This window comes from Schistocerca cancellata, chromosome 4 (genome assembly GCF_023864275.1).
Source record: "Schistocerca cancellata isolate TAMUIC-IGC-003103 chromosome 4, iqSchCanc2.1, whole genome shotgun sequence".
In the NCBI taxonomy this organism is placed as follows: Eukaryota; Metazoa; Arthropoda; class Insecta; order Orthoptera; family Acrididae; genus Schistocerca; species Schistocerca cancellata.
In genome coordinates, this window is record NC_064629.1 from 141360974 (window position 1) to 141372979 (window position 12006).

Genomic DNA, 12006 nt, shown 5'->3' on the forward strand with positions numbered 1-12006 from the left:
GAGGACTTTTGAGGTGGTCGCCAATGATTCCGCACCATACATTTACAGTCCACGGTGCTGTCGCTCTACCTGTCTGAGCCAGCGAGGATTGTCCACGGACCAGTAATGCATGTTCCGTAGATTCACTGCCCCGTGGTTTGTGAAACCCGCTTCATCGGTAAACAGGTGGAACTGCAACGCGTTCTCTGTTAACGCCCATTGACAGAATTGCACTCGATGATTAAAGTCATCACCATGTCCCTGCAGATGCTGCTCGCCGACCGTGGTCCGTGTTTGTTACAACACGCAACTGAACGTCGGAGGTTTCAAGCGTCAACTTTAGGATACAATAACTCCGGATGTAATTAACATTTTACAATGCAACAAACGGCACTGATTACGTATTTGTTTATATGTTCAGATTTACTATCAAAACTAACGGGGTTCCGTTAAAAAAACGTAGGGTTGTGTTAAAAAACATACTTCCGTGCATTTTTTTATGGTTTGTATTAACCAATTACACTAGCCCCTCTCCTCACGTTCGGTCTGTGGAATCGGTTCGTCAGTATTTGATGTGGTTTACGAAATATATCCAGCGGTAACGTTAGGTGACTCACCCTGTCTACTGTTACCGAAAGACAGCCATGTTCAAAACTTTCATCAAATTTACATTCTGCACCCTACAAATGTTTTATGGGAGCCGATCTGGTCAAATGACACATACCCAAGCTGTAGTCAGTTTCGTTCCATACCTTATGTAGTAACATCCTGTCAATGGTCATCACAGCAACATTGATGCGTTCTCGCGTTCTCTGAGCTGCACCAGTGTTCTTCGCAAAGGGGTTCCGTATACACAGTTCTTAACGTAACCTCAGACGAAAAAGACAAAAGGTGTCAGTTCAAGCGACCTGGGGGGGGGGGGGGGCTAGAAAGCAGAGCCACATTATCTTCATCACTACGCTCAATCCAGCAATGCTGAAGTTACTCGTTCCGATATAGAAGAACATCGATGCTTCAACGAGGCGGTGCCTCATCTTATTGGAAGCTGAAACTCACGAAATCCGCAGACAGTTATGGAAACAACCACAACCGCCACATATCAACGTAAGAGGTACTCGTCACAGTCTTCTCACAGAAGAAAAATAGCCCACGCAGCTTCGACTGCAACACTGCATAGAAAATATCAACCTTCGGCGACTATTTTCAGTGTTCCACACCCTCACATTGTGGCGATTAACCTTTCCACATAAATGGGACGTTGCTTCGTCGCTAAATGTCAGCTTGAGGGCGAAAAGTTCATCCTCAAGTGCTGCCTGCATTGTGATGCGAAACTGAAGGTGGCAGCCATAATCTTCCGGTTGTAATTGTTGGACGAACTGCAGACGGTACGGTTGCAACGGCCGTCGCAAAATCTTCAACACGTTATGCCCGGGATTCCAAGTTCGTGGCTTGCACGTACATTTTTGCGGTGTACGATAGTTCCCTCCGCCCTCTCCTGCGCTGTATGCGGCAAACTTGGTCGGCCGATGCTTTTCTGTTTATTCTGTTTACAGAGCAAAGAAACGGCGTCCCTAAATTGTCGATACCAAAGCACGGTGCTGTGGTTACTTGGCAGTTCTTTATCATAATTTGTTATAAATGCGCACTGCACTGTTGTAACAGATAAACAGCTCACACATTCCAACACACAAAAACTCTTTTCTAGCTATGTCGCCATGAACTCGTAATGCCAACTGTGGGGCGCAATGCAAACTCGAAAATGGTTCAAATGGCTCTGAGCACTATGGGAATTAACATCTGAGGTCATCAGTCCCCTAGAACTTAGAACTACTTAAACCTAACTAACCTAAGCACATCACACACATCCATGCCCGAGGCAAGATTCGAACCTGCGACCGTAGCGGTTGCGCGGTTCCAGACTGAAGCGCCTAGAACCGCTCGACCACTCCGGCCGGCAATGCAAACTCGGCGAGTTAACTGTTCTGTCTATGAATCAGTCATATGAGTACATGCAGTACTTTGGAAAATATAGAACTTAGAAAACGAATGAGTCATTCAGCACCCCGGTATAAATACGCGAACTTCTGCATGCCTCACCCGAAGCTGAACCTGAAAAGGTTCTAAAACTAGTTAATTAAAGTGAAGAAACACTTCATAAGTGAATGGTCGCAGCTATCTTTATTAATATTTCGTTTTTGAGAAGTTCCAGAATTGCACTTCAGGGATGAATTCTGCTCACTGAGAGTTTTTGCATAAGTTACTTTTACCTGTAGGGTGACGACATCGTGAAGTAAGAGAATTTATGACCGAAAAAAATACAGCTAGTTAGAAGACCTTTTTTTCCCCTTACCGTCATACTGAAGTACTTAATCCCTAACAATTTATACGCAGCATAAATTAACCTAAATCTGTAAATATTTGAGTTTGGAAAGTTATAGACAGATTATTGGCTCTACGATGAAGTTTCCGCTCAGCGACTGAGCAGTTGTGTAAGAGACAGTAATTCGTTAACAAAGACGACGCAGAGTACTAAGGCGAACAGTTCACGTTAAAATCCATAACTCAAAAGACTTAAACACAAAGCAGTAGTCGTATCCCAACAGCTGTACATAAAGTGTAAGAGAATGTTATCATGTTAACCGCTTGCCATTAAAAGCCGAGAATATCAGTTCTGCCAACTGCAGAAAACTGGGATGATGCAACCCGCTTTAGACGCTCGAATGTCAACGGGATTGCTCCGTGACGGCCGACGTAGCCGCCGCCGCTCCAATTTGGTCGGTGTCCGGTGAGTCCGAGGAGACGCCGGAGGGGGAGGGTCGCGAAACGAGTGTGACCTCCCCCCCTCGACCTTGTGTGGGGCAACGTTTGCAGTTACGCCAACCACCTCCGAGTTTCCGTGAGAGCGCGCGGACTCCGTATATAAACGCGAGTGAGATAGCTCTCTCCTCATCTCCACGGCAAGGCGCATCCTCAGAGGAGCGGCGTCCAGTCGAGCAACCCGCAGCCTGCAGCCAGGACAGCTTCAGAGGTATTTTCTGCTAGACTGCACACCCGAGGAGCATTGGACGGTTGTGCCGCGGAATGCAGACTTCCTACGTGATTGTGCGTGCTAGAAGCTGCGTGTGCCACCTTTAGAATGCGTGTTCAGATATTCGGTGCCCACGTTGAGATATTTGTCACTATCTATTGGTTTCAAATCAATCTTCGGGACTGATTTTTAAAACGGGGATACATAGTAGTGATGCATGTTTGGATACGTATTCAAAAGAGTATACGAGAACAGGAATTTTAATATCTGGTCCTGTTTCTTTGCTCTGATCTTGCTCAGATGAATTCTTTGCAGTAATATTTTTTCTCCAAGCTTCAAATCGTGTTCATCAAAAGATTTATTATTCTAATTTCTTTTATAATGAAAATTTTTAATCAAATCTCCTAGCAGGTAGTTTATGGACAATTTTAGTTACAAGTGCTTCATGTGTGTAGAAATCTGTAGTAAGGGTTGCTACGTGTGTCTCATAGCAGTGGTAGCAAACTTCTTTAAACTTATTTCTCGGTGGCTTGAACCAGTGCGTTCTTCGTTAGTGCCTTGTCAAGCGAATAGAAGTATACAGCCGTGAACGGGAATCCGATTATATTTGTGGTAGTTAATGGGTCTATGTATGAAGTTTTCACATGAATCACCTTCTTGTTCGGATTTTTCTAACAATTTTTTGGTTACAAATTCGTTAGAGCACTTTGATCGACAATGTACAGGAATGCCCGTTACTTTATCGAAACTCTGTTCGAGGCAAAAATCACGGGGCCGTTATGGGCATAACATAACGAGAGTTTAATGCGTATGGTGCCGTTTCACAGAAAAAAAAATTGTTGGAACTGTTTGGTTCGAGAGCACTTGTGGGTCTTGACGTCTCTGGTAGCAATTACTTTAAACACTATAATGAGTATTGCAGCTATCACTTATCGTTTTCGTAACGAATTCAGAAGATAATACGTTTTAAAGTCGTATTGTATAGGGGTAACGTTTGTTAATTGCGACCATGTTCACGTTACATGCTACAAACGTTGCTCAATATGACGACCATCTGCCTCCACGACAGCCTGGAACCGCACTAGAGACACCATGTCACAACTGCTCGCAGCCCTTTTTGAACGGTGCATCAAGGAATGTTTATCTGTCGCGACACAGCTCGTGCTTTGCTTGAAGATCGCACACGGCGTCCAGCTTTCTTAGCCATGACAACCGTTAACTTCTTCAACAATTAGTGGTGCAATTGGCCGTTGGCCTCTCCCAGGAACAATTCCGATATCGCCCGTTAATCAAACTTACGAATCGTATTTCAACTACGGTGCACGAAAAGTACCTCTACGTGTTCCCTTAATGCGCCGATATTCACGAAGAGCAGCACCACTATTATTGTTGTTTCGATAAAACAGCTTTGCAGGTAAAGCCGTGCTCAGTTTGTGCAAACACACGTTGACGTCTGCAACTACAACGCACATTGATGCTTTTGTTCCCTTCCTACGTTGCTGCACCAGTACCGGCGCCTAACAACGCAAATCCTGCAGAGTACAGTCTGAATATCACTCCTATAAAGTTTGGTACCAACAGGGTGAATAGTTTCCCGTCTACACTGTCTCAAGTAGCGAAAGTTTAATTATAATCACCATGTGTATCAGATACTTCACAAAATGTAGATTCTGAGTTTTGCATAACAGTGGCTGTGTATATCGCAGTAGAAACCAAGGCACCAATGTGAATTTGAAAAATGGTTGAGTTAACTGCAGGAATACATGCATTTGCGACAGATGGCTGTTTTCATTAGTTATCCTTTTCTTTGTGTCATATCAGTTTACAGAATGTAGTGGATGTTTTGGCCCTCTGTAACGACCTTCTGTAGGTTCTTTCTTCGCTGCAGAGCTCCGTTATAACAATGGGTGAAACGCAATTTCTGTTGTTTTTCATGATCTAAATTGACATAATTAGATAAGAATTTAAAACAGCCAGAGTTTCCACATAATTTTGTTTCTGTATTTTATAAGTATGTGTACTTACAGTGTAATGTATCAGATTAGAAATTACTTTGGGATTCATGTTAAGGACTATAGCTGCGTACTTTAACATTTTTTCTGTAATAGTTGTGTCTGGAACAGTTAATTTTAATTACTTATGAACTGATTGTTCGCAGATGACGCAGTGGTGCAGTTTTTCGGCTTTCGTGTTGCTTGTGTCTGCGGCGTGCTTAGCCTTAGCGGTAAGCTGGCATTGTTTCTCACTCTTATACTGATCATTATTCTTCACAGCATTTTATGTTGTCGTTGTTCCGCACAGGATAACATTTTTGCTAACTCCTCTATGACTGTGTCTTTGTAAGTCCTCTTTTTTTCAATTGTGTGGTCAAGTCACACGAGATCATTCACGTGGAAGATAACTGAATAGTATTCCACTGGTTTAATATTCCAAGTTTTTCGTAAGTTTCACTCCAAAATTATCCTGGAGCACACAGTGACATATCCCTGTTTGTATACTCGTTGGCTCAACTACACCCTGCGACTGTGTTGAGCCAACATCGAATCTATAGCCGGAGGTAGTTGGGCACGGAAACATCGTAATTTTCCCATGGGGCAATGGAAACTCAGGATGGAAGTTTAGGATGCCGTTGACGACGAGGTTATAAATGACGGAATACAAAGATACCGAGTGAGCTGGCGCAGTGGTTAAGCCGCTAAACTCGCATACCAGAGGAATGGGATTCCAATCTCCGACCAGCCATTAAGAGTTAAACCTTTTATTGTTTCATTAAATCGTTGAAGATAATCACTACGAAGGTACCTTTGAAAAGGTCACATTCAATTTCCATCTCCTTCTTTGCCCTGTCTGAGATAGTGCTTAGTCTCTAGTGACATCGAGGTCACCGGGAAATTAAAAGAACCCTAATCTTCCATTTTTCCTTACAGAAGGATGGGCTAATTAGCTATTGACTTTCCAACGGAACAATCTCGTCATTCAGGCGAAGTATGTTAGGGAAACAGAGAAAAATATTAACATAAATTATCAGGTGACAATTTGATCATCGCTGCTCCCAGTTTGCTAATTGATTGGTCACCTCGCTCGATAACAGTGGTATGATGCTCCGTCTTCCAAGAGAATGCACACTCGGCGTAATTTATATACGCTGGCGGTAATAGTGTTGTGGTTCTTAAAGAAGACACCTTGGAAGCTTTAGGTTACGTCCACATTATTACTGATCATGTGCATCCCTTCCGCATCTACATCTACATCTACATACAAACTCTGCAAGCCACTGTGTACTGTATGGCTAGGGCACACCGAACCAATATAATCGATTTTCTTTCCTATTTCATTTGCGTCCAAAGAGACATGTAAAGATGTTGCAGGATAGGTTGTCCTGTGAAACAACTGTTCAGAAAAAAAATGCGATATGTTGCCCCGTTTCCGAGTTGACAGCATTTAATTTATCCAATCAGGACGTTGCGAGCGCAAATACCAGCGGCCCGCCGCATACAATTAGTGTAAGTTGTTCTCACGAGACTGTTCAACCTTTGGCTTCGGTTCGAGCCTTATTATTGGCCCATGTCCTATTTTTGTATCGCTCTCTAGTTCGGTTTTAGGAAACCAAATAATGAACACGTTTCGCGACGCCGTCTCGGGCGAGCCGCTAGAATTTGCGCGCACAAACACCTGACGGGCTAACACGAATGCTAATTAATTCGGAAACGGGGCATCGTATCGAATTTTTATCTTAGCAGTTATTTCTCAGCGCAGCCCATCATGCAACACTCTTACAAGCTTTTCAGGCTGTTCCTGACCACTATGTATATACATCTGTACATACCCTAATGTAGTATCTTATACTTACGATGCCTACGCGATATATACGACAGCGGTAGCATAATGGTTGTACAGTCTTCTTTGAAAACAGGTTCTCTAAATTTACTCTACAAGATTTCTGGGGAACTATGTCGTCTTTCATCCAGGGGTTCCCTTTTAAGTTCCCTGAGCATTTACGTCACATTTCCTTATGGTCTATAAAGACTTCTGATGAAGTCGCCCTTAGAGGTGACGAAACCTGGTCAAGGTATATAGAAAACCTATGCAACCGGTTGGCAGGTTTTTACATATTTTTCAAATCTATACAGACTTGTTACGATCCTAGTAGCATGTGTCTGAATTTGTTCGATATCTGTTGTCATGCCTACTTGATAAACACTCCAAAACACTGGAACAGTACTCTAAAATTGATTTCATTGCCATTTCGGATGCGACTTCCTTTACATGTGTATTGCACTTTCCCAGAACATTTCCATTAGATTTAAGCCTTCCATAATACCGATTTTGCGAGATCGTCCTATTTACTATCGCTTCTTAGTATAATAATGTGAATGTTCAAGATGCTCACCACTAATTGTTAATCTGATACTACTGGGTTCTTTCTCATTGTTATAGACAGTATTTTACGCTTATCTCATTTAAAGGGAGGTGCCATTCATTAGTCTAAGTGAAAATGTTGTCCAAGTTTTTCTGAAATTCCTTACGTTCGTCCAACGATGATATTTTTCTTTATACTGCAGAACTGTCAGCGGACAATCTTAAAATGCTGTTGAACCTGTCTGATAAATCGTTTATCTATACTGAAAACATCAGACGTCCTATTACGCTTCCTTGGGCACACTCAATGTTACTTTCACTCCTGAGGAACTTTCACCGTCCATTATAACGTACTGGGTTTTTGTAGTCAAATATTCGTCGACCCAGTCATATACACTCCTGGAAATTGAAATAAGAACACCGTGAATTCATTGTCCCAGGAAGGGGAAACTTTATTGACACATTCCTGGGGTCAGATACATCACATGATCACACTGACAGAACCACAGGCACATAGACACAGGCAACAGAGCATGCACAATGTCGGCACTAGTACAGTGTATATCCACCTTTCGCAGCAATGCAGGCTGCTATTCTCCCACGGAGATGATCGTAGAGATGCTGGATGTAGTCCTGTGGAACGGCTTGCCATGCCATTTCCACCTGGCGCCTCAGTTGGACCAGCGTTCGTGCTGGACGTGCAGACCGCGTGAGACGACGCTTCATCCAGTCCCAAACATGCTCAATGGGGGACAGATCCGGAGATCTTGCTGGCCAGGGTAGATGACTTACACCTTCTAGAGCACGTTGGGTGGCACGGGATACATGCGGACGTGCATTGTCCTGTTGGAACAGCAAGTTCCCTTGCCGGTCTAGGAATGGTAGAACGATGGGTTCGATGACGGTTTGGATGTACCGTGCACTATTCAGTGTCCCCTCGACGATCACCAGTGGTGTACGGCCAGTGTAGGAGATCGCTCCTCACACCATGATGCCGGGTGTTGGCCCTGTGTGCCTCGGTCGTATGCAGTCCTGATTGTGGCGCTCACCTGCACGGCGCCAAACACGCATACGACCATCATTGGCACCAAGGCAGAAGCGACTCTCATCGCTGAAGACGACACGTCTCCATTCGTCCCTCCATTCACGCCTGTCGCGACACCACTGGAGGCGGGCTGCACGATGTTGGGGCGTGAGCGGAAGACGGCCTAACGGTGTGCGGGACCGTAGCCCAGCTTCATGGAGACGGTTGCGAATGGTCCTCGCCGATACCCCAGGAGCAACAGTGTCCCTAATTTGCTGGGAAGTGGCGGTGCGGTCCCCTACGGCACTGCGTAGGATCCTACGGCCTTGGCGTGCATCCGTGCGTCGCTGCGGTCCGGTCCCAGGTCGACGGGCACGTGCACCTTCCGCCGACCACTGGCGACAACATCGATGTACTGTGGAGACCTCACGCCCCACGTGTTGAGCAATTCGGCGGTACGTCCACCCGGCCTCCCGCATGCCCAGTATACGCCCTCGCTCAAAGTCCGTCAACTGCACATACGGTTCACGTCCACGCTGTCGCGGCATGCTACCAGTGTTAAAGACTGCGATGGAGCTCCGTATGCCACGGCAAACTGGCTGACACTGACGGCGGCGGTGCACAAATGCTGCGCAGCTAGCGCCATTCGACGGCCAACACCGCGGTTCCTGGTGTGTCCGCTGTGCCGTGCGTGTGATCATTGCTTGTACAGCCCTCTCGCAGTGTCCGGAGCAAGTATGGTGGGTCTGACACACCGGTGTCAATGTGTTCTTTTTTCCATTTCCAGGAGTGTATGTGCGAAGTTGCTCCATATGACCATAACTTCTTCTTGCTCAACCATGTGATACAGTGTCGCATGCCTTTCTGAAATCTAGGAAGACACAATCTACCTTCAAGGCTGATGTCTTTCCTATTATAAATGGCTTTGTGCTGCAGGACACTTATTAAACCCATACGGCAGAGGTGTGACAATCATTACGATGACGGTCTGGCTTAACAAGTTTCTTCGTGTCGACACCGAACGATACGGCAATGCAGGTGAGGCACTGGATTCGAGACAGGGACCGAACGAGGTGGTGCAGTAGTTCAAATACAGTAGTCGCATTCGTGACTGCAGGTGCTTAAGACCCTGTTCAGTCCTCCAGAACAAAGTTTTACGTTGTTTTTCTAAATCAGTTAAACCTATCGACGAGACGATTCCTTTGAAAAGGACATGTCCTATTGCCTTCTTCAACCCTTCCTAATATACGCACGTGCTGACTCCAATTACAGCGTCGTCGACGATGCGTTAAACCCTAACCTTCTTTCCTTCCCTTTTCGAGAGAGGAGCCGTGTTCAGATCTTCTCCTTGCCTGCCTGATTCTAGTTTTTTTGCTTTTAATAAACCAGACTTGTAAATTTCCAGGATGATGCCTTCAGTAAACCTGCTGACGATTCCATTCCAATTTCTTGTCCGGCTGATACCTTCATCTACGACGAGACTTTAAAATAACTATCTTTCTTCCTTCAAGAATTATCTAAAATTGTTCGAGCGTAGTACTTAAGAAGTTCTGAAAACGTATGGCAGTCCATCTCTCCCTTCCAGAACATTGCGAGCTAAAGGTGCGTCCTCACAGAACGCGCAGCCTTCCTCAGAATGGTTACGAGTCGTGAGGCGTTGGTGTTGTTTATGCCACCAAACTGAGCTGCGCCGTAAACTGATAAACTCGATCCACTATAATTTCATCAAAGTGTGTGGTTCGTTCGTGAGCTGTGCATTTAGACGGCTTTTCAGGGGTCGTTGACGCGCTCTGTTGCAAGGGGACTTCACGAGAAAAAATTGCCTTTACAAAGGCTGCCACAGCATCATTAGCCGCCTCCGTTACCGAGGTCTAGAAAGAATCAGTGTACGATGGCGGTGGATGTGGAGGGTTGGGTTGTCTGGGGAAGGAGACCAGACAGCGAGGTCATCGGTCTCATCGGATTAGGGAAGGATGGGGAAGGAAGTCGGCCATGCCCTTTCAAAGGAACCATCCCGGCATTTGCCTGGAGCGATTTAGGGAAATCACGGAAAACCTAAATCAGGATGGACGGACGCGGGATTGAACCGTCGTCCCCCCGAATGCGAGTCCAGGTGGACGTGGAGGTAAGCGGGTTCCAGTCCTGGTGATGAAGGAAATTTTCAGTTGGCTGGCAAGCAAGGAGAGGCGGTGGCATAAACGTAATGATCAGCAGTTTTTCGCCAATATTCTGGATTAAATTCCAAATCTCTCTGCTCATGAAGTGAGGGCATATGACACTACTGATAGTGATCCATCCATCGTATGGGGACGTTAACTTCGGCGCCCCCTTGGTGCTATTCGAGAGGCGAAGGCTATGTGCCAGCACCAGCTTTCGTGCTCTCCCTTCTCTCATCATCATCATATAACACGAACATAGCACCACATTATACACGCATCCATCAAACTCATCTATGCTCTACAAATACGCATACGACGCCACTATCACATATTCGCTAGAAAAGAGGCCAATTTGCGCGGAAGAACTGTTTTTCTTTCCGACACACGCTTTGGGATATCCCAGCTAACAGTGCCATACGACATTTACGTTCAGTGCATGAGAGCGAACCGCGCAAACTTCACTGTCGATAGTTAGCATACTTTGCTCGATAACTTTCAACAGACATATCAAGCTTGCGGATGAATCTCTGCTGCGAAAAGTCCAAGTTTGTTGCGAATATGTCTTTGTAAGCGATCCTGTTATTTGCTCAAATGGTTCAAATGGCTCTGAGCACTATGAGACCTAACATCTGAGGTCATCAGTCCCATAGACTTAGAACTACTTAAACCTATCTAACCTAAGGACATCACACACATCCATTCCCGAGGCAGAATTCGAATCTACGACCGTAGCAGCAGCGCGGTTCCGGACGGAATCGCCTAGAATCGCTCGTCTACAGCAGCCGGCCCTGTTATTTGTCTCCTTCTTTATTTTTGCTGGTTCCGCTAGAGTGACGCGATATTTGAATCTTTGTACAACATTTGATAAATACTATCGAAATGTCCAGTACTGCGTGCAATTATTTAAGTGAAAAGATTTTCCACCTCAGAGTTTTTCCCACTTTTTAATACTTGGATTATTCATTGTTGGCGGTTATTTCTTCTTGTTGTTAAATGATGGCACAGCACAATAAACGCTGAACGTACTATTTTGCCTCGCTCCATCTTAGACAGTGCGCAGTCACTAACCGAACCAGCTGCGCGTCCACAAACATCAGATTTGTGCCGCAGGGTACAGCATGGACGGTGAAGCGAAGCGCAGAGCGATGGATGTGGATCCACCTTAATACGTATGTCCATCGCCAGTGCATACAAACTGGTTGACCACTAACAATTTTGTAGCGTACAAACTGGCTGCTATTCTTAATGAAAAGCTGCGATTTTGACTAGAAAGGCAGCTCAGAGAACAACTCGTTGTAATTCTATTTCTGCGAATCGTGTTTAGAATCCTGGCCCAGGCAATCTATATGAATCTTTTATCGTCTAAAAATCGGCGGCCAAACTCCGTTACGGCTCCACTCAGAAGATTACTTCGTTCTTGTCAAAATAAGAAACGTATAGTCTCTAATAGTCTGCTG

General features: G+C 45.2%; 1 protein-coding gene across 1 annotated transcript in view; it reads left to right on the plus strand.

Annotated features, from left to right (window-relative positions):
* The first annotated feature begins 2940 nt into the window (after positions 1-2940).
* The window catches only part of LOC126184096 (U-scoloptoxin(01)-Cw1a-like), a 41617-nt gene continuing 32551 nt past the window's right edge, over positions 2941-12006 (plus strand). Inside the window, exons 1-2 of the mRNA XM_049926457.1 lie at positions 2941-3007; positions 5166-5231. Of these exons, the coding sequence (XP_049782414.1) occupies positions 5166-5231 (66 nt within the window). The 5' untranslated portion in view covers positions 2941-3007. The remainder of the gene's footprint in view (positions 3008-5165; positions 5232-12006) is intronic.